At 42.4% G+C, this 23,940-nt stretch overlaps 1 protein-coding gene across 1 annotated transcript in view; it reads left to right on the top strand.

The window, feature by feature from the left end:
* TCF12 (transcription factor 12) overlaps positions 1-23,940 on the top strand; it is a 315,099-nt gene that overhangs the window by 194,798 nt on the left and 96,361 nt on the right. The window contains exon 6 of the mRNA XM_065412643.1: positions 18,711-18,775. Coding sequence (XP_065268715.1) covers positions 18,711-18,775 — 65 coding nt within the window. The remainder of the gene's footprint in view (positions 1-18,710; positions 18,776-23,940) is intronic.

Genomic DNA, 23,940 nt, shown 5'->3' with positions numbered 1-23,940 from the left:
TTGCAGTTCCTGATGCCTATCACAAGAAGACTGTGCTGAGTTAAGATGGAGTATATGATGAGATAAAGACTAGGTTAAAAAAGTGATTACAACTAGGGACCTGCAAATCACTGACCTCTATAGGGTTCCTCTGGTTTATCACTAATCTCACTTGCACTTGGCATTTTCCTATGTTGCTGTTCATCATTCATAGCTGAACGAGTAATTTGGCATGGAATGAACAGGAGGAGGGGTGCAGCAAGTCCAGCAGCTGTGCTTGTTGGCACTGGATATTTAAACATCTACAGTGTAGCCAGCAGCGTGCTTGGCACAAATGTTAGCCAATAACACTTAAACAAATTGTTGTGAAGAGAATAGCAAGGCATTCATATTTAGTGCTTTCTTCAAACTGTGTTGTGTTAGATCTTTCTCATTTCTGTTCTATACGTTTGGGCAGAAATACTGAAACGAGATTTAAGAAAATTCTACTTTTGATGATGTATGATGTTTTGTATGGCCTAAAAAGCATTAGAGAGAAACAGATTGTTGATGTGAAATAGATTAAGATATTAATCAGGAGTTGTGAAATTCTCTAGGGGACAAGGACTAAATATCAGTGAGAGGTGAAGAGCTGGTCCTTCACGGTGAGGCGGTGAGCAATTTTTTCATATACAGTAATTATAGTAGTGTCTCACTCCGAAGTCTGTTGTTTCTAAGATGGTAGCAGCACACCATCACCCTAGGACAAACATTAGGGGCAGGGATGTCTTCATCTTGTAATCAAAATGAAGCCTATTACACTAGGATGAGCAAGAATTGGAGTTTTGGGTCTCCATACAAAATTGTTAGGAGTAGAAACAGGGGACCTCTATTGGAAACAGCAAGGTAGGCATGCCATAAAGTTTATGATACAGCCATCCACTTTATTTCTGTTGTTGTTTTAATATGGAAAGAAATATTAAATATTACAGAACAATAACTAAATGTACTGCAGTGCATTTTTTTTGCAAGTTGTTGTATGTATGCAGTATATGTAGAGAGTGTTACCCGCCACCATTGGTACAATTTACAGTTCATTCATTAATAGGGTAGACAGTAATATGAGAAATTACTAGAACATTGTTAATTCTGTGGGTGAATAAACATAATGTATTAAGTTCTATTACTAGAAATTTAAAAAAAAACACTAAAACAGTAATTAATATGATTCCCAACAGTAAACTACTCATATCAACTTGACTTAAGACACCTTTCAACATTTCAGGAGGTAGACACTAATTATGAATTTCTTTAAGCATTTAAAATGTTATCAAGATTTTCTTTCAGGTTAGATATAGATGAATCAGACTCTTCTGTTTATTTATGGTTTGGCAAGTAGGTAGTTGTCATCATAGCTGTCAGATCTACAGGTATACTCTTATGTGAAACACTTTCAAATGCCATTGATTTCATGAAATTAATTGATGTAGGTTTAAATAAAAAAGAAACAAAAAGCAAAATGCCAGGCCTTTTAAAAAAAAAATTGGATTTTTCTCTGGAATATATTCTAGATGTTTTATTATAAACAGAGTTTAATGGTGGATATAGGTTGACATGTTAAAATATATATATAAAATGAACAATGAAAAGATCATTAGAAATGTAAAGACATGTCTCAGAATTCGCTGAAAGAATTTTCTCTGTATGGGTAGTGTAGTCACACTTTGTCTGTGACAAATAAAGAGAGCAGCTGCCAGCTGTGGTCACTACACCATTCACGTTAGATGATGAACATTGCTTTGCTTTAAAAATGCTGACACTTTCCAGACTGCCAGCCAAATAAATACTTGGGGGATATGTAAAAATATCTGTAGGCTCAAAAGGGTTAATTCAGCCGAAATTAAAGTCATTTGCTGTACAATTAAGTTCTGTCAAACTCTCATATGCTAAGCGTTATTTTGAATCAATGGGAAAGGAGTATTTGGCTTCAGATAAACATTTATAGACGGTTCTCTGAAGTAATTCACAACTGAGTTAGTGTGGTGAACAGTTTTAGACTAACTTCCACTTTGTGTCCTGTTGTCTTTGTAGTCCGTTACGCTGTTAAAATCTACATAGGCAGCATGAGGAATTTTTTTGTATTTAATTTCTTGTACAGTATTTGAGAGGTATATTATGTTGCAATCATATATCACATTTGGGCATAGCAAATAATTACAGTTAAAAACACTTCAGGTGTTAACTAAAATCTTAATAATGCCAGAATTAGTCCAACATATGCCAGTGTTTGCTAACTTATGAAATGCCAATGGTTTAAATTGTCTAGTGAGAATTTTATACCTAGTTTGGTTTCTGCAAAGAGTTTTCTGGTCCAAGAGCCCATATGCCTGTGATTGCTAGATCTTTGTGAAATTTTCATTCTGAAACCATATGAAGCTCACTTCATTTGGAGTTTTGTTGCAAACACAAAACTCATCCCCTTGTAAGTAACCCTGGGCAGACTTAAGGTTTTGATACAAAACCAACTCAATGGTTTTGATTTGTCTTTTGGGTTGATTCAAACATGGAACTTGAAGCAAAACTATGGGATGTGAACCCCACAGGGATTATAACTAAAGAGAGTTGTAACAGTGCTGGAATGTAGGTACAAGCATGGCCAATATACCTCTGCTATGGGTAAGGATACAATTCTGTCACGGAGGTCACAGATTCCGTGACTTTCCAGGACCTCCGTGACTTCTTTCGGGACAGGGCAGGGTTGGAGCAGCTGTCAGCCCCAGGGACGCCAGTGCAGCAGCCCAAGGGCTGAAGCAATGGCTGGAGTTGGGTCAGCCCCCCTTAGGCTGGAGCAGCGGCGGGGTTGGAGCAGAGGCTGGTGGTCAGCACCAGGGCTGGAGCAGCTGGCTGGCCCCGGGGCTTCCGGAGCGGTGATCCCTGGGTCCCTGGACCAGTGGTGGTCAGCCCCTGCCGCAGTAGCAGGGCTGGAGCAGCTGCCGGAGGTCAGCCCTGGCAGCGCTTTGACTGTTAGGTCCGCCCCCACTCCGGGCTTTTATTTTTAGTAAAAGTCAGGGACAGGTTGCAGACTTCCATGAATTTTTGTTTATTGCCCGCAACCTCTTCCTGACTTTTACTAAAAATACCCGTGACAGAATCTTAACCTCCATTATGAGACATAGCCCTCCTAAGTGCAGGGCTTGCTCAAGACAAGCCATAATGAAGAGAGGTCAGCGGACGAGGTGTCATATGATTGCCTGCTGGAGTCTATGAGCACCTGTACATGGGGAAATTTAGTCTTGAATAAGAGTGTTACACAGGGAGTTATACTGATGTGGTATAATTATATTGGTATAGTTATGCTGGTAAATTACCCCATGTAGAAAAGCCCTTAATAATGGAATGCTCCTGGTTTATTCTGGAGAAGATGAAGGTTGAGATAAGATCTTGAAGGAAGTTCCTCTGTGGAGGTCTAGGAGATATCCAGTGAAGGCTATGCAGAAGGTAGATGTATCCTCTCCCCTCCCAGCTTGCTGAAAACTAGGAAAGCTTTGAGGTACTTTTGTCTTGTCTTGAATCATTTTGTGATGATAAGCAAGCCCTGAAGAAAAAAGGGCCTTGGCCTGAACTATAGTTTGGACTTTATTTTATCTTTCTGGCTGGTATAATCTGCCCACTGGTTTACAATAATTGATGTTTACGCAAACCATGCAAATGAAAACTGGAAGTTAGTGGGGATTCTGCCATTGAATTAAATGAAATATGGATTGAGCTGGAACATAGTGTAAAACACAGGAAATTACACAAGAAAAAGGAAGGGCAGAGAAGGGAGGGATGTGATAGGTTATAAAGCAAGAATGTGATTTAGAATTGTAGCCAGTTAGTTCATTTTATTATCCATTTATCATTGTATTATGTGATGTTATGGTCAACTCATGAAATAATAAATAAAATAAAAGGCTACAGAATGCTGTGTATAAGGCTTTAATTGCTATTTTTTTAAACTTAAGAAAAATATAGCACTGGAGAAGCGGCTAGCCATGGAAAGCTGGCTGAAGGAAATGGGCTTTGTGACACACAGAAAGAAAGGAGCTTAAAGGAAGTATATGGTGAGGAGGAAGGGAACACAATGTAGGGGAAGAAAGAAAAGAAATAGGGAATGGTTATTAAAGAAAAAACAAAATTAGAGGGGAAAACTTGAGGAAAAACTATATTACCACACAGGAAGACATGAAGGGAGTAGTGTGAAGGGAAAAGAAGGAAGAAAACACGAGATGCCAGTTTATTTTGTATGGTTTAAAGCTAAAAGATTTCAAAATGCCCCAAAATGTTTAATTTTATTAGTGGGTGTCTAACAGTTCCTGCTATGATTCAGGTTCCAAATGAATGTTCATTATAATTTCTATTTTCCCAAACTCCTATCTACCTATGAAGTTGTACAAGGCTACCTGAAACCTCCTCTGTGGCAGTGCAGTATGACCACAAATGTAATCAAGTGTACAGTCCCTGCTGCAAATGAGACAGGGCATTCCTGACTAGGGATCTTGGGTTCTAGGAATTCACTTCCTCTTGGTTCTCCAGATCCCAGAGTTGTTGACTTTCAGGATATGCTGCAAGATTCCCCCGTTTCCCCCTGATTTTTCGTTGAGGTGTTATGGAGTGGATAATAGAAAATTCATTTTGGGGTTGGGATGATTTTCTGAAGAAGATTCTTGGAATGTCTTTTAGATGCATAATAACTCTGACTAATCTCTCTTAATTTTATACAGCCATAGAGAGATATCAGCGCAATATTTAAATTACCCCCTCTCAGTCCATTTGATCTTCATGGGGTATGAGTTTTTTTAACCTAATTAGGAGAATTTAAATGCTGACATCGACTACCACTGGCAATGTCTAATGCACTATGCACAGGCAACCTTAATTCTGGCATTTCCTAACTTTTGAGTACTTGACTTTGCAACTGTAAAGTTCTTTTAACATAGTTTTTGTGTGTAGTTTTAAATTGTGTAATCTAAATTGCATGTTGTCCCACTCTTTCTTCTGAATCTGTAAAATGTAGCAGTGTGTGTGCAGAGGAGTGCCTATCTTTTTAAGCAGATGTTCTTAAAATACAAAATCTTATAAACCACCGTTAGGGATTTCCCTCTTCTCAGCTCAGATGGCATGGAGTGTGTATAGTGGTGGGGTAGGGGTGGGGATTGTGTGTATCTCGGAGAATTCCATGAAGCAAGCTCTCCAGATATGTAAATCCACTGCATTTATAAAGCGTATTTTTAAAGTTGTGATAATTTTGATTCAGAGATTTTCAACTGACCCCTTTTTCAGATAGTGATTGTTTGATTGATTGTTTTTGTATATTGTAATAGGAATTACTCAACTCCTCACACTTGAGAGAAAAAGAGTGTTTTTGAGCAATATGACCATAACTCGTTTAGTCATATCACTTAACATTGTGATATAATTGTGTTTTAGCTCTACTCATGTCACAATTTAGAATTCCAATATTTTTAATATGTTGAGTTGAATCCCCTATAATCTCATACGGCTCTCCGAATGATTAGTGCAAAATAAGTTGTTCACTCATCTAACCAAAACAAAGGAAGCACATAATTTGATATATTGCAGTTACTTATTTTACAGTATGTGCAACTAGCAAGTTGTCATTTGAAAATCTGGCAGTCTCATGGGACAAACTCCTGCATTACTCCTGGGGGAATTCTGCGCCTAAAAATTCTGTGCACAATATTTTAAAATTCTGCATATTTTATTTGTCAAAATAACACTATATAACCAAGCCAGTTTCAATTATTTTCATAATTTATTTCAAAATACCTGTCAGCAACTATGCCTGTAACAGTACAGACAACAACAAAATTTTCCCCAGGAGTAGAGAGTTAAAGAAATTCCTATGACAGCCCAGTTCCTGTTTCTCTGCCCCCTCCCCTCCAGAGCCCCACTGGGGAGGGGCCAGACACCTGCACCCTCTCCCCACTGGGGGGCCAGACACCTGCAACCTCTCCCCACCCAGCCCAGACACCCGCACCTCTCCCCACCAGAGCCCAGCTGTGGGGCATCCCCCTAGCCCAAACAACCCACATCCCTTACTCCCGAGAGCCCAGGGATCCAGAGGGAGATACAGCCTGATGCTGGGTCCCAGGCTTGTATGGAGTTTCCTGCATGTTGCCTCCTTCCTTCAAGGCATGCTGGAAATTGCAGGTGCCCAGAACCTTCAAGTTTCTCCCCCCCCCCCACCTTGAGCAGTGTCTTCTATTTACAAGCTGCTGAGCTGGGCTTTGCCAGGTCCCGTGGCCCCAAGTGGCAACCAACAGCTCTGCAGTGCCAGTTCTGCAGAGAGAAAGGAAATTCTGCACAGAACATTAATTCTGTGCAAATTCTGCATTGCAGCACCATCCTTACCCCCCTAAGTTCCTTCTTACTCTCTGTGGCTGGAGTCTGAGCTGTTTGTGGTCTTAACCTCACAATCTCTCACTATTTTAGTGTATTTTTCTAGTTTTATTTCGTTAGGTTCAGGGGAATGTATGCCAAGGCATTCCCTTTGCCTGGCCCTTACCAAACAGGACTCTTGTCACCAGTGCCTCCTTGATATGTTACTGGAGGTTTAGGGCCTGGGGTCGGAGCAGGCAGCTCCACTGTATATCAGTGTCCTGCAGCTTCGGACCACCTAAGATGTCTGTCAAGCTTTCCTAGATCACATCAAGGGTTCGGTAGTTCACATGCTTACTGACAATACTGCAGCCATGTATTGTGAACAGGCAATGGGTAGTATGCTCCAGTGTGCTCTGCCAAGAGGTGATCAGGTTGTGGCAGTTCTGCATTGATGAGAGTATCGCTCCAATAACCAATCACTTGCATGGGGTCCAGAATCCTCTCCCAGGCCATCTCAGCAGGAATTTTTCCCGGGACCATAAGTGATGTCTGAAGCACAGTGTTTTGTGAGTCATCTTTGCAGCCTGGGACATCTTGATGATCAACCTGGTTGCTACAAGGGACAACAGGAAATGCTGTCTATTCTGCTCTTAGGGGGGCCTCAGTCCAGGCTTCTAACTGATGCCTTCCACCTCAGCTGGAAATTGGCTTTCCTGTTGCCTTTCCTCCTAACTTGATCATTCCACAAGTCATTCTCAAGCTGGAAGTGGATCGGGCCAAGCTCATCCTCATTGCCGTGTTGGTTTTCCGACACAGCAATGAGGATGTTGGTGTTGGTTTTCCGACCTTCTCGTGCTGTTGATTCAGCCTCCCATATCCCTTACTCTCCATCCTGATCTGCTCACGTAGAATCACGATTGCACTTTGTGTCCCTGCGTCTCACGGCGTGGTTGCTCCATGGTTGAATGAGGAGGAGGAGCGATGTTTGGCGGCTGTTCGACAGATCCTACTTAGTAGTAGAAAGCCCTCTACCAGGATGACCTCTTCACTGGAAGCGTTTTTCAGTGTGATTATTGGTCTGCTGAGTTCAGCCAATGCTGGCTAGTATCCAAGACAGCTTGGAGTATTTTCTGATTCTTCAGTCGTCGGGCCTTACGCTTAGCCCATTGCAGGTGCATCTAGTAGTGATCTCAGTCTTCCATCCACCCATTCATGGAAGATTGGTATTTTCCAATGCCATGGGTAGCAAGATTCTTGAAAGGTATCCTTCGTTCTCCATCTGTTGATGTGGGAACCGGTTCCCTTGTGCGACCTTAACATAGTCTTAGTAGCTCTCATGGGACCTTTGTTTGAGCCTGTGGTATCCTGCCCCATTCTTCTCTTATGTCAAAAAAATGCATTCCTTGTGGCGATAACATCTGAGAGACGAGTGTGTGAGTTGCAGGCCTTGATTGCAGAGCCTCTTACATACAGTTCTCCAGAGACAGTGACATTGCAGCTTCACCCAAAATTTTTGTTTAAAGTAGTCTCTCAGTTTCATTTAAACCAGGCTGTATATTTGCCTTTGTTTTTTCTAGAGCCGCACTCCGCTCCAGAGGAGCAAGGTCTTCACGCATTGGACATGAGATGATGTCTGGCCTTTTATCTGTACAGGACTAAACCCTTTTCGGCTTCGCCTCTTCTGTTTGTGTCATAAGCAGACCGGATGATGGGACAGGCAGTCTCCTCACTGATGATCTCTAAATGAATAACTTTTTGCCTCCAGATTGCATACGAAACAGCATCAGCTACACCCCCTCTACAGGTGTGAGCTTATTCTATGAGAGTACAAGCTACGTCAATAGTATTCTTAAGTGACATCTCAATATTGGATATTTGCAGGGCTGTCACATGGTCATTGATACATACAATTACAAACTATTACACCATTACTGCAGCATCCAGAGCAGATGCAAACTTTGGGAAGGCAGTTCTTCAGCCCTTCAGTTCTTGTTTAAGGAGACTCTGAGCCCCACCTCCTGCAGGTATTGCTTGTGAATCACCTAAGTGGAATACATGGATGAATCTACTCAAAGAAGAAGAAAGTTATTTACTTTAACTGGCTCTTCAAGCTGTGATGCTGATGTGTATTCCACAACCACCCTCTGTACACCTTCTGCATTTGAGTCTAGTCTCTGAGGGTATGTCTACACTACGAGGGTAGTTCGATTTCACTTAAATCGAATATGTGGAATCGATATTGCAAAGTCGAACATGTGTGTCCACACTAAGGACAGTAATTCGACTTTGTGAGTCCACACTAACGGGGAAAGCGTCGACATTGGAAGCGGTGCACTGTGGGCAGCTATCCCACAGTTCCCGCAGTCCCCGCTGCCCATTGGAATTCTGGGTCGAGCCGCCAATGCCTTCTGGGTAAAAAAAATGTGTCGAGGGTGCTTTTGGGTAATTGTCGTCATCCGTCCGTCACTACCGCCCTCCCTCCCTCCCTGAAAGCGCCGGCGGGAAATCAGTTCGCGCACTTTTCTGGTCAGTGACAGCGCGGACGCCACAGCACTGCGAGCATGGATCCCGCTGCGACCATCGCTGCAGTTGTGGCTGTTGTCAACGCCTCGCAGCTTATCATCCACCTTTACCAGAGGCAGATGCAGATAAACCAGGCGAGGAGGCTACGGCACCGCGGTGAGGGCCTGAAGTCTGAGAGTAGCACAGGCCTGTCAGAAAGCACGGGACCCAGCGCCGAGGACATCACGGTGACAATGGGTCGTGTGGATGTTGTGGAACGGCGATTCTGGGCCCGGGAAACAAGCACGGACTGGTGGGACCGCATAGTGCTGCAGGTCTGGGATGAATCCCAGTGGCCGCGAAACTTTCGCATGCGGAAGGGGACTTTCCTTGAACTTTGTGAGTTGCTGTCCCCTGCCCTGAAGCGCAATGACACCCGGATGCGAGCAGCCCTGACTGTCCAGAAGCGAGTGGCCATAGCCCTCTGGAAGCTTGCAACGCCAGACAGCTACCGGTCAGTCGCGAACCACTTTGGCATGGGCAAATCTACCGTGGGGGTTGTTGTGATGCAAGTAGCCAACGCAATCGTTAAGGTACTGCTCTCAAAGGTAGTGACCCTGGGAAACGTGGAGGTCATCATAGATGGCTTCGCCGCGATGGGATTCCCAAACTGCGGTGGGGCTATAGATGGAACTCACATCCCTATCCTGGGACCGGAGCACCAGGCCAGCCAGTACATCAACCGAAAGGGCTACTTTTCAATGGTGCTGCAAGCACTGGTGGACCACAGGGGACGTTTTACCAACATCAACGTCGGATGGCCGGGCAAGGTTCATGACGCTCGCGTCTTCAGGAACTCTGGTCTGTTTAGACGGCTGCAGGAAGGTATTTACTTCCCGGACCACAAAATAAGTCTTGGGGATGTGGAGATGCCTACAGTGATCCTCGGGGACCCAGCCTACCCGCTAATGCCCTGGCTCATGAAGCCCTATACTGGCGCCCTGGACACTGAAAAAGAACTGTTCAACTACCGGCTGAGCAAGTGCAGAATGGTGGTGGAGTGTGCTTTTGGCCGTCTCAAGGGGAGATGGAGAAGCTTACTGACTCGCTGTGATCTCAGCGAAACCAATATCCCCATTGTTATAGCAGCTTGCTGTGTGCTCCACAATCTCTGTGAGAGCAAGGGGGAGACCTTTATGGCGGGGTGGGAGGTTGAGGCAAATAGCCTGGCTTCTGATTACGCCCAGCCAGACAGCCGGGCGATTAGAAGAGCCCAGCGGGACGCGCTGTGCATCCGGGAGGCTTTGAAAGCTAGGGTCCAGAGTGAGCACGGTTACCAGTGACTTTTCAGTTTGTGTACAGAGAAGCTGAACCTGCCCCCGTTTCTTTACCCAGTTAATGTTGACTATCCTCTCCAGTTACATACCCCCTTCACCCCCTTCCAAAAAAATAAAATCAGTTTTATTTTGTTAATGAACACCGTTGTCTTTATTACTGTTTTCGCGGGAATGTTTTAAACCTGGGACGCAGACTGTGGTGGGGAGCGGGTGTAGTGTACTGATGCAGATGATGCTTCTAAACTCCAGGAATGACAGGATTCGCAGTGGTGGACTGGTTGTTTCAACGGAGCCTGCCAGCCCTCCTGAGCGGGACTGCGTGTATGTGGGGGCTATGTGACTTTATGGCAGGGGGAGGAGGGTTACAGATCCCCTGCTGCGTGGCTCTGTGATCCAGAAAAAGGACCGCTGCATAAGATCTGTAACTGCCCTCCCCCGCCACAAAGTCACAGAGCAACCCCCCCTCCCCCCCACAGAACATGAAAACCACCTCCCAGACTGACCAGGGTAACTAGTCACTGCACTGTGTATGTGCCCTGCTGCTGGACCTGCCCCCGCCTCTGTACCCTGCTAAAGGTGACTGTCCTGTCCAATTACCAAGCCCCTTCCCCCCCTTCAGACAGACTCTCCTCCAAAAGAACATGATGGAAACAGTAATGAACAGAAACGTATTTTTTATTAACAACCACACATGAAACTGGGGGGTGAAACTTGGACGGGGGCTTGGGTGAGGCGGGAAGGAAAGGACTTGTCAAATTTGGGGGAATGACAGCCTTCTGGTGCTTGAGCAGTCTGCAGGGGTGGAGTGAGAGTTTTCACGGACTCTGCCGCCCCTCCTTCTTTGGACTTTGGGCGAGGGGGGTATGGGACTTGGTGGCAGGGGAGTGCGGTTACTGATAGACTGCAGCGGGGCTCTGTCCTCCTGCCTCCGTTCCTGCAGAACATCAACAAGGCGCCGGAGCGTGTCCGTTTGCTCCCTCATAAGTCCAAGCAGCGTTTGAGTCGCCTGCTGGTCTTCCTGCCGCCACCTCTCCTCATGTTCCATGTGTGTCCGGTGCATTTGGGACAAATTCTCCCTCCACTGGTTCTGCTGTGCTGCCTGGGCTCGGGAGCAGCCCATTAGTTCTGAGAACATGTCCTCTCGCGTCGTTTTCTTCCTCCGCCTAATCTGCGCTAGCCTCTGGGAGTGTGATGCCAGGCTGGGTTGGGAGACAGTCGCAGATGTGGCTGTGGGAATGAGAAAAAGGTAGTGAATTCCTCCGAAAGATAAATGTAGTTGTGAACAAAGAACATAGTCTTTCTCTGTGAACAAGACCATGCACTGCACCTATCACATGCGCACTCAGGACAAGGTCCAATTTTCGGACCTCGCCTTCAGTGCCTGGGGTCTTGCACTGCCGATCTGGGAAGCGGGGCAGGACACCGGAATTTCTGTAGCAGGCAGACATGGTAAGCCGTAGACTTGTGGCTGCTTAAAACTTTAATAGTAGCACTGGCCTCCTTTCACATTGAAAGCAATGCCAGTCTCTGCTGCCAGCAATCGGCCAAGCATGAACTCTGCCCCTGTCCCACCCCCTCGCGGCTGTCCCAGGGAAAGATCCCTGTATGCTGCCCCTCTCCCGCCTCCACCGCGTGGCTGTAAACTGGCGGTTACAGTTCTGTAAAGGAACGAGCAAGCAGTCCCAATACTAACAGTCCCCTACCTAATTCAAAGCAGGTCATCATGAGCGACATCACAATCATGAGGATCTCAGACAGCGATAAAGAACGAATGCTTCGGGAAAGCCTGCAAAGACCAGGGCCGTATGCCGCCATGCTGTGCAAGGCTATGATCCCGGAGTACTTGATGATCTCCTGGCGCGGAAACGTCTCCTACTTCGGAGGACCCAATAAGGCCGCTCTCCCCAGGAACCTGATGCACAGGCTTTCCAGTTACCTCCAGGAGAGCTTCCTCGAAATGTCCCTGGAGGATTGCAGCTCTATCCCCGGACATATAGACCGCATTTTAATATAGCTGCACTGGCAGGGACTAAAGAGTGGAGCGGCTTGGGCAGCAGAATCATGCAAAACCGGACATTGTTAGATTTTTTTTAAATAGTTGGGACTGAATAGTTAAGCGCCTAGGGCAAACAAATCATGAAAAACACATTGTTGTTATTGTTAATATTCCAGTTCTGTTAAAAATAAATGTTTAGATGTTTAAAACACTTACTGCTTGATCCTTCCCCTGAATCTGTGTCCAGGTTAACGGCTGGGGACGGTTGGTAGGGGATCTCTGTAAGGGTGATGAAGAGATCCTGGCTGTCGGGGAAATCAGCTTGGTAAGCGCTGTCGACTGCCTCGTCCTCCTCATCTCCTTCCTCATCTTCCCCGTCCGCTAACATGTCCGAGGAACCGGCCGTGGACAATATCCCATCCTCAGAGTCCACGGTCAGTGGTGGGGTAGTGGTGGCGGCCGCACCTAGGATGGAATGCAGTGCCTCGTAGAAACGGGATGTGTGGGGCTGGGATCCGGATCGTCCGTTTGCCTCTTTGGTCTTCTGGTAGCCTTGTCTCAGCTCCTTGATTTTCACGTGGCACTGCGTTGCATCCCGGCTGTATCCTCTCTCTGCCATGGCTTTAGAGATCTTCTCGTAGATCTTTGCATTCCGTCTTTTGGAGCGCAGCTCGGAAAGCACGGACTCATCGCCCCACACAGCGATCAGATCCAAGACTTCCCGATCAGTCCATGCTGGGGCCCTCTTTCTATTCTGGGATTGCACGGCCATCTCTGCTGGAGAGCTCTGCATCGTTGCCAGTGCTGCTGAGCTCGCCACGATGTCCAAACAGGAAATGAGATTCAAACTGCCCAGACAGGAAAAGGAATTCAAATTTTCCCGGGGCTTTTCCTGTGTGGCTGGTCAGAGCATCCGAGCTCGGACTGCTGTCCAGAGCGTCAACAGAGTGGTGCACTGTGGGATAGCTCCCGGAGCTATTAGCGTCGATTTCCATCCACACCAAGCCTAATTCGATATGGCCATGTCGAATTTAGCGCTACTCCCCTCGTTGGGGAGGAGTACAGAAGTCGAATTTAAGAGACCTCTATGTCGAACTAAATAGCCTCGTGGTGTGGACGGGTGCAGGGTTAATTCGATGTAACGGCGCTAAATTCGACATAAACGCCTAGTGTAGACCAGGCCTGAGTGTCTGGTGCGAAGAAACTGAGGGGGTTGGAGCTGCGCTGCCTCAGATAGCCAGCGGAGTGTTTATGGCCACGAGGTGTGAGTGCTGCCCCACTGTGGGTACTGTGAGGTAAAATTCTCCAGCTCCAGTGCACTGGCTGCACGCATACCTCAGTGGAATACACACAATTTCTCAATGAACCACAGTTACAGTAGGTAACCATTTCATTTCTCTGACCAGTCTGTCCCTCAAAATGTTACTGGTGTGCTTCTCTATCATCCTAAACCTTTAGAGAATCTGGGTGACTAACAGGGCTCTTTTTTAGGCAGGCTGAGGCACGTACTGGCCGCCGCTTCCAGCAGCTCCCATTGGCCTGGAGCAGCGAACCGCGGCCAGTGGGAGCCGCGATCGGCCGGACCTGCGGACAGGGCAGGTAAACAAACTGGCCCGGCCCGCCAGGGGCTTTCCCTACACAAGGGGCGTCCCAAGTTTGGGAAACACTTGTATATTCTATACAATAATTATATTTAACCAAACCAGCAACAAATGTGTGCTCCTGGATCACTATCTTGGTTTAATATGGAGCCACAGACAGTCCTCTTAGACACTCCAGACGATATTACCATCCAGACAAACTGGACTTCTGTGATAACAGGTTATTAATACCAAAAATCACCAGACATTAGGTTCTTCCAGCCTCAAGGGGCCAGTCATTTACACAGGTCAGTGGATGCTCAGAACCTTCATCAAGGACAACGCTGTACCCAATGCTTTAGTAAACTAACTAAAGATTTATTAGCAAAATTCAAGTATGTATTCCAAAACGAATAGCGGGGATGTTAAATCTGTTATGTTGCCCAAATAGTTTTTGGGGACCATAGTCCTTTCGTTCAAAATTTCCCCTGTCAGAATTCACCAGTCCAGAGATGGGGTAACAAAGAGGTATCCGGGGCCTTTGTTCTCGCTTTTTATATCTTGACACTTTTTGCTGGAAAAATGCTTACTGTGTTATGGGGTCAAGCCGTTCCATGGTGGACATGCTTTGCCATTAGTTCTTCATATGAATTGCCAATTTTTGCTTGCATCTTTTGTATATGTGCTGTTTGAGGTGTCTTTGGGAATGACATGCAGGGGCTCTTGTTTATAGTTCCTTTGTTATTCCCGAAGAGCTAACCTGAGGGCATTTCTCAGACTCACAACATGCTTGAGTTACAAACATATAGCAAAATTTCATAATTCCACACATGTCACTCTACACAAATTATAACCAGATAATAATACTCAGCAGATTAGAAATTTTCCAACGATACCTCACAAGGTATACTTTGTACAAGATTTATCACAATTTTATAAAAGTGGTGACCCATATTAGTATAGATGGTCACCTTCCCCTTTAGACATCATCACGGGGCATACCTGGAGATGGTGACGTAAAGCCATCTGGAACAATATTTTATAGGCTTCCAATTTTCTGTGTGTAACTGGAGTAGCTCCCCACCTAGACCAGCTGGCATCTGCTGAAGTGACTGCAGACTTGGGAGCATAAAATGCCAGCACTTGGGATGTGGCCAGTAGATTCTTCATACCCTCAAAAGCATGCTCCAGTACTTTATCCCAAAGCTGTACAGTCTGTTTTAAGTATTTCATAAAGGGTTTGGCCTTTAGAGAACTGATTTGGTGTGACTTGCTCCAAATTTTTATCATACCGAGGAATCACATCAGTTCTGATGAATTTCTAGGTGATGGCATTTCAACTATAGTTTTTACTTTTCTGAATCATTTCTCAGAACAAATCTATATGGTGTGGTGAAATTTTCTGCCCCCAGTAGGGTGGGGTACTATGGGCCCACCATGCTTTTATACTGAATGTATAAAATGTTCATTTTACTTGTGTCTAACAATTCCTACTTGTTACATAAACCATCTATATATGATGATTTTTCCAGTCTTCGTAATTTACTGTTACACAAATATTTGTTTTAAAGCCTGCCTGGAATACTGCATACTTTAGTCAAAGTTGTTTATCATTTGGTGTAAGAGTCTCATTTTCTGGAAAGAAAATGCTGAGTCTGTTTAACGTGAACAGTATGATTCATGCTACTTCAAATAATTTTGCATGCTAGGTATTTTATTTGTTTGGTGCCTGATGGTTGTTAGAGGCAAATTGCTTCCGCAAAAAAATGTTCACTTTTCTCTCTCTCTCTCTCTCTCTCTTTTTTTTTTTTTTTTAATAGCAATGCTCCCATTTCACCAGTAAATTATAATAGAATATTTGTAGTAACCAATATGTTAATAATCATGCAGAGATGATGTTCTAGGAGGAGTTAGACATTTTTCTATTTTAAGTAGTAATTTGTATAAAATGAACAAGATGAACTTTTGCTTAGCAGGCAAAAATTTAAACTAGTAAAGAATTGGCATTTAAAATTGGTAAATATCTAAAGCTAACAGTCTTCATTGCGTATTATCTAGTTCATCACACACTTTTTATTTGTTTACTATTTTGCACTAAGATTTTCTTAACTGTATACTATTTCTGAATGCACCAAGAGTGCTGCAATTCAGCAATATTCATTGTTAAAGCAAAGTGCAACTTTGGAATTTGTGTTTTCTGATTTATACTAAAAGATATTACAAGATACATGTATTATTTGTGGGGGAGGTTTCTTTTATTGGTTGCTAAATAAGCATAGACATTTTCAAATGCTTCAAATGTTGTGAGCTTTTAATATTGTGGGTATCCTTGGTTTATTAATCACTGTCTTCAGATTAGGGTTTGAATAGTGTGTTTGGATATTTTTTGAGTGCAATACTATGGTTTGTCACACTTGGGACAGATATCTAGTTAATGTTTTCTATAATCAGTGATTGTCTTTCTGACTCTTTCCACACTTTGGCAGAGATTGACTTTTTAACCATCTTTGATGGTGAGGCAACGCTCAGGAGGCTGTTCCCACTCAATGTTAATGTTATTTGTCAAACATCTGAGATTTAATAGAGAACCTCACAGCCACATTTTAAGGCTGGATGCTGTAAATACTTGACTTCAGTGGAATATTCCTCTTGTGGTGTTTCCAGGATTGGGACTTCAATTTGTAAAGCTGGTATTAGCAAGTAGTAAATTTTAAAAAGAATCACATCAATCCCCCGTACTTGATAAATCTGAGAATACAATGAACACAGAAAGATTAGAACGTATCAGTACATAATTGTGTGAAGGATATTGTAGACTCTGGCTTCTTTTTGAAACTGCCTGAGCTTAAATTTAAAACGCATGAGCGCAAAGTCTTCACCTTCCATTTCCCCCCCCCTCACTTTTTCCCCACTCTCATCTAATTGTTCACTCATTCTCTATTCCTTTTCCACTTTCCCTCCTCGTTTATTCCATACCCCACTTTCATTATTGGTTCCTCTTTGCCATTTGCTTTCCCCCTCCATCCCACACTCCACCTCCCTCACTTCCACTGTGTGGGTGTGAATAAGATGGGAATGGGGGGGGATAGAGCAGGGAGAAGCTCTTTCCTTGTCTGCCCTGGACAGCATGAGCAAACAGAATCAGGGAGCCTTCTTCCGCCACTCCCATCATAAGCCACCATAAGCATTGGCAGGGGTCAGAAAGATGAAGCTCTAGGAAGTCTCCCACAGGTCCCTTGTACTGAAACAACCAGGGTAAGGGGTGGGGCCCTGGATTGTCTCCTCCCACTCAGCCAGCAGCACTGGAAACAGTAAATGGAGCTCTGGAGCACTTTCCCACCCCTTTATGGTATTGCCTGGGAAGTGGCTGTTCTTACGGGGAGCCATGGAGCATCTTTCTCACTGTTGACTATTGCTACCAGTAGTGGCCAGAGGGGGTGGAGCACTGTAATACCTTGCCACACCTCACACCCTCCAACCCCAACCAGCAACATACTAGGGCAGCTGTTCTGCATGATGAGCGCAGCCCTGTGTGTGGTGCCTGCAAGCCAGGAAACAGCCATACTTTTGTAAGGCTAAGTGGGGAAAGTCTGGTTGTTCCCTTGAATGGGTAGGTTAATTGAGCTTTTTATATGGTTAGAGTTTTCTCCTGAGATGAAGGTTTTAAAGGATGAGTGGGCATATGTGGGTTTCCAGGGTTGATTAAATCAATCATAGATTACAAAATTATTGTGTTTCTGTTGCATTTTAATTTGTTAGCAAAAGAAGTTATTGCCTGCATTGTGGTTTGGGGGTGGGAGGGTGTGAAGTGTCCTAAATAGCGCTGAAGTTTTGCTTCATTGAGAACTAAATCAGAGTTGCTGATTTCCGGAAAGCCTAAACTAAGCTGCTGCTTTACATTTTTCTTTCCTCACCACCCCATGCCTTTATTAGTACATGGAAGAACCTATTTAAAAGAAAAAAATCCACACTAATTGTCACTTAAATGGTTTGTTAAATTAGTTAGTGCTTGTTACAGAGGTAGGCTATGTATGACACTGAGTGTTCTGGTTAAACTTGGAACTCATGTTGCTGCACTACAGAATACCAGAGAAGGGATGTGTGCCACCGCCTGCACTCCTTTTTAGTTTATTGTGTTGTGGCATTTGTTTCAAATGTCAGTATACCCTAGTAGCTCTATTGATTCTTCCCACCAAATGATTGATTATATGAGATGTCTTTATTAAAGGTGGCAACAGTTACATGAAATTACAGTAACCTGTAACCTAGGCATCTGAATGTGGGCTTCATTTTGTGCTTAAGAACCGGAAGGTTACGGTCTTCAGAATTTCCTTTATTATGATTATTCTGCTGCCAGCACTTTCTCCTTGATTTTCCCATTTTTTTCCTGTTGTTTTCATCTGTTGCTATTATACCACCTTGTCTCCATTTGGGAGAGTAGGATGTAACTCCTCTAAGATTGTGGACTGTTTTTTGTTCTGTGATTCAACTAGCAGAGGTGTACTCATCATGTTAACACCACAACCCAAACGTTTTACCTCTTCAGTTCTGAGTTCCAAATACTTTGGTAATGAGTCTGGACATCCAGTTTTATATGTCAGCTTCCTGTATGCCATCAATTTACTACACTGCATCATTCTGATATCACTTTTCCAAATAGTGCTGCCAGCATTAGAAATGTTCATTTTGCTTATAACAGATTGATAGCTATAACAATGTACAAAATTATCCCTGATCTGTACTATGGTATGTTGATAGACTAAAGAGTGACATTTAACCATATAAAAGAAATATATGAATAAGCCCACTTTTAACCTGGCAACTTGCTTTCTGTAGATTGCACAGGGCTTCAGGTTTTGTTTTAATGTTGTGCTGGCAAATATTTTTAATGTAAAATATCTAGCCAGTTCAAAAATGGGTTTATTTCAAACCTTTTTTTCTTTTGCTTTGTAGGAAAAACATCAGATAGGGGTCCATTTCCACTATATGGCAGAGACCCAGGACTACCAGGTTGTCAAGTAAGTGTGGTGATCGTTGAAAAGAAGTTGAATTATCTTCATTCAGTAATTATTTGAATTCATTTGAACATTTCAGGCTAATAGTTCTTACCTAAGACAGAAATGAATGTAAAGGTCTAATAGCACTGGCTTGAATTGTACTTTGTGAGAGCTAGTGCTGTCCAACTGCCTCACAAACCTTTTGTGTGTATATTTGAGATGGGTTTAGTGCTTGTGAAAGCGGAACTGTTTCCACAGTTCTGGAGACTCAAGTCCTTTATTTAACAAAAGAATGGATATATATACTATCAGTGCTATACATGTTTGGCAACTTGCTTCCCCAATATGCTCCACCCCTTTCCTAGATGGGATCATCTTGGACTGAGTCCTTTCAATTCTTGGCCTCCTTGCCAGCTGGTGTGATTGTTCACTGGGATTAGACTAAAGTAACCAGATTTATTTCATATAGGCCACCAAACCATGAACTTCCAGCAACTACTGACCTAGGCTGGATTTGATTAGTAACCTGGAGGACTAAGTCCCTGTATAAAAACCCCATCCCTTGAGTCTTTGGTTGCTCCCCCTCCCTCCCCCCGTGCCTTTGTGTATTCTTCGGCCAATGTATTTTCATCCTGACCTGAAACTACTCAGGTTTTCCAGTCTTGGACCAAGTTTTTCAAAAGTGGCTAGTGATTTTTGGGTGCTGCTGTTTGCGAGATCTCCAACTTCAGATTTCAGAAAATGCTGATCATTCACTACCTGAAAATTAGGACCCTTTAAGGTCTTTCCAAGTGTGAACCCAGAAACAGAGATACTCAAAATCGTTTGTCTGAAAATCTAAGCCTTCTTTTTTCTTGAGCAGACAACTAGTCAGGCCAAATTGTCAATGAGAGTAGAATGTGCACTGAGTCCACCAGATTAATTTTCATTTGTGACTCAAGCTATAATTTGAATTCAGTTTTCTAGAAGTGAAATGCTGGTAGTATATATAATACACTGCATTAGCAAACTTTTCTATTTCTTCTGTTTAATGTTAATGCTCCTACGGCAGATAATATCCTCAGATTTCTAAATTTTTTCACCAACATAATCCTGTGTTATTTCTTATAATAAATGGTTTTAGTAATGTTTAAAATAAGTTGTAAGATGCAGGCATATTTCCATTTCAGTGTCAATATGTTCATCTTAGATTAAAAAAAAAATTCCAGGTGTAGTTCTTAGCCAGAACAATTTATAAAACAAAATGTGTTAGTCCTTTTCTTAAAAAGAATGTGGTCTGCAAATGTTTACATTTTTTAAACTACACCTTGACAGTACTCCTGAATTGATGCTGAAAACCAAATGCTGTTTTGCCAAAATTGTTAAATAACTAGTGTATTACATGTCTAGTGCTAGGAGAGAAATTCATTTGTGATTATTTATTTTCAGTGGGGAAAATATATTCTTATTTCCAGTAAACATTCTAGTCACTTTGAACTAGTGTTTTCAGGAATGTCTAACCTTGGAAAAACTTAGCTCTTGGGTTTGACACTTGTCCAAGTCTCTAAATAGTAGTTTGTAAGGCATGAAAAGGCAGCACCATGTGGCAGTACTGATTGTAGCACTGCTTCTCCTATTAAGTAAGGGTCATCTTGATTCCTCTACTCCTTCTCTTCTCTGCAACACAGATGTTGAAAACAAAGACCCATTTGTATCTGTACTGTGAAACTCTTATTAATATTCAGTCTCCCAAAAAGCGGCAGTACCTCTTTAAATGCAAGTTATGGACTTCATATGATTGCTAGTCTAGACAATGGTAGATTGTATGAACGTTAGTGTTGTTCAAACAAGTCAGTAAGTGCAATATTTAAATATAATAATTTAAGTTTGACATTATTTTGGAAGCAGGCTAATTTACTAATTTACTGATTACTTTCATTAGTGCTAATTTTTTATATTGCAGAACAGGTTTACAATCAAATTACATAAAACTGTGTTCTCTTCTGCAGTGGGAAGAGGTTAACTTTGCTTGTAGTTTCGCTTCAAAGAAATTGGTTTTGTTTGCCCACTTTTTAGTGACGCCAGTTCTCCATTTCATTTTAATTTCTGTTGATTAAACTATTTTGAAGCCAAAAGCTTCTTTATTCTAATCTTTTTTTTATTTTGTTTTGTTAAAAGATTTTCCTGGGATTTTCCAATCTCTTTATCTCCCCCCATCCCCTTTTTAGAAGTTGTAAATAAAAGGGAAAAATAGTTTTTAGTAGATTAGATTCCTCTGTTTTAGTTTTGATCCCAGTTGTCTTTTTTTTAAAGTTTTGTTTTGTTTTTCCTCTCCAAATGTAAGATTTCTTAATGTTTACAGGGGGTTTAGAATTAAGATACTGTTAAATCTGTTGATTTAATTATTTTCAATGAATTTCTGTGACAGACTGCAACTTGTTCTTTAACTTAAACGTCTCTTCAAGATACATGATACAATATCTCATGCTATAATTGATCAGCTTGCTGATTTAGATGTGGTGCTGTGTGACATGGATCTCTGCAGAGACCTGTTTGTAACTCAACATTGTGGAAAGTGATGTGGAAATGTGATGGAGTTTTTATGACTTCTTATTAGTTGAATTGGGACCTGAATTAGAATTTTCTAGCAGAAATAGTAATGTGAAATGTGTAAAACCTTTAGTACCATTTTCAGAAGTGCCTCAGTTCCATTCTCAAAAGAAACTTACGCACTTACGTTCCTAAGTCTTATTGAAAGTCAGTGGAACTTATGTCACTTAGGCCAGTGGTTCTCAAAGCCGGTTCGCTGCTTGTTCAGGGAAAGCCCCTGGCGGGCTGGGCTGGTTTGTTTACCTGCCGGGTCCGCAGGTTCGGCCGATCGCGGCTCCCGCTGGCTGTGGTTCGCCGCTCCAGGCCAATGGGGCTGCAGGAAGGGTGGCCAGCACGTCCCTCGGCCCGCGCTGCTTCCCTCAGCCCCTGTTGGCCTGGAGCGGCAAACCGCGGCCAGCGGGAGCCGCGATCGGCCAAACCTGCGGATGCGGCAGGTAAACAAACCGGCCCGGCCTGCCTGGGGCTTTCCCAGAACAAGCAGCGGACTGGCTTTGAGAACCACTGACTTAGGCTCTTTTGAAAATTTTACAGTAAATCTTCAAAGGCATGTTTCATTTATCTCCATAAAACTTTTAATGCAGTAAACTCTATGTGCTGAATGTTTAAAGCCATAGAGAACTATTAAGAAATAATTATAAATATATTGAAATTACTCAATAGGGAGCTTGAGTTTTCAAAGTTACTTTTAGCAAAAAGTTTTTAGGATGCTTTTCTGCTGCCTCTTTGAGTATTAAGCTTTTGGGGCCAATTACTCTGTTTTTTTAGCCCAATCCTGCAAAAACACTTTTAAGTAACTTTGTTTATGTGAGTTGTTGTTTCATCTCAGTGGCACCATTCATGTGTAAAATATTTACCTACATAAATGTTTGCAGTATCAAGCCCTTCATTTTTATCCCATATAGCATGAAGAATGCCAATACTTAACAATGCCCTGTAGGCAGTTTTCCTGAATTATGAGGCAGCCGACTACAGTTTTCCAATTTATCACAAAAACTATTTCCGCAAACCAAACAAGCTTTGTGTGCGGCTTCTGGTATTTTACTCCATAGCAAATTGGTTTGTCCAAGTGTTTAGTGACCTGATTCTGCTTCCCTCCTTTTGACTTCAATGCATGTTCCCTCCCTCCTCTGGATCCTTGGTATGTCCTGCACCTTCCTGTCTCCTACAGCTTCTCTCCCTTGGAAAATGCAAAACCTCAAGGAGACATCTAGTAAGATGGTCGAATTGAGCTGTAAGCAAACCAGTGACTGTCATTGTTTTTTAGAAGAAATCCAGAAATTGTGATCTACTAATAGAATAAAATGCTATGCTAGGCCACTTTATAAAAACACCATATTTGGTGTCCCTTTAAATTGGGTTTATGTTTATATTTTTCTGTGTGGAATCACACTATCAATTTAAGTTGTTGTTGTTTTTTTTAAATTGTTTCTCTGTGAACCTTAAAGAGTGCTTTATTTTGAAATGAGTTCTTGTAAATAAGGGAAAGTGCCTGTTTTCATCAAGTTTATCTATGGTAAGATTGAAACTACATGTTCTGTTAGTGAAATGAGCGGAGATTACATTTTACATTTTGAATTGTGAATGCATGCTGGATTTTAACTAGGGTCATGAATGTATCTGCAGGTCAGTGCACATATATTTAACCATTCAGATTTTGGTTTTTATAATAAGCAATCAAATCTGCATTATCTTTAAAATGCACCCTAGGTAAATAGGGAGGTCATAAACAATGTAACTGTATGTTAAGGTTCACAGCTATGGTTGGATTAATTCTTAATTACATAGTAACATTTTGTACATATAGGAAAATAATATATTAAATGCTCTACTTCAGTAAATCCAGACAATCATGAAGAAATAATGGAACGTGGTGGTGGATTTTTTGAAGTGTAGAAGTATATTCCTTTTATTCTGTATTGAATGCTATCCAGACTTTGAATTATTACCAAGATGTAAGAAAGTAGTTTTAAAAAAAACAAACCTGAAGTATAATAAATAGTAGACAAGATCTGAACAGAATGAAGAGAGAAAATCAGCAATATTTCAGTTTAAAATGTAACATGTTTATTAACAGCTCAGTTGTCTTGATATACTTAATAATTCTATAAATTGTACGTGCAGATGTAGACAAGACATTCTAATTCTTATTATAAAATACACTAAGAGAATGAAATTGATGATAGCCATATAAATCTATGAAACACGATTGTTGAAAGTTACAATGATGTGGCAGCATCTATATGCTGTGATGGTCTAATTACATTTTACTCAATCAGTGTAAAATATTGTATTGTAAAATATTTTATGCTGTAATGATAGATGGATTTTTAACTTATTTGTGCCTGTTAGTATTTTATAAGTATTGTGGCTATTGCTAATAACGATGTTTGTTCCAGAAGCTCTATGTTTTGGATCAATAAAAAAAGAAGAAGAAATCAATAGCAAAAATAACAGTATTTCCAGTAATATGCTACACCAGTTTCACTTTAATGACCCATCAGTTATGCTATTGCCATGAAGCTAATGTGAGGTGACTCATTTAGCAGCGTATTATTACATCATTTGAACATGATGTAAGGCACATCAGGCATTATTAA

The sequence above is a fragment of the Emys orbicularis genome, chromosome 10, assembly GCF_028017835.1.
Source record: "Emys orbicularis isolate rEmyOrb1 chromosome 10, rEmyOrb1.hap1, whole genome shotgun sequence".
NCBI classification, from domain to species: domain Eukaryota; kingdom Metazoa; phylum Chordata; order Testudines; family Emydidae; genus Emys; species Emys orbicularis.
The sequence above is the reverse complement of the archived record's forward strand: the minus strand, read 5'-3'. Positions and strand labels throughout refer to the sequence as shown.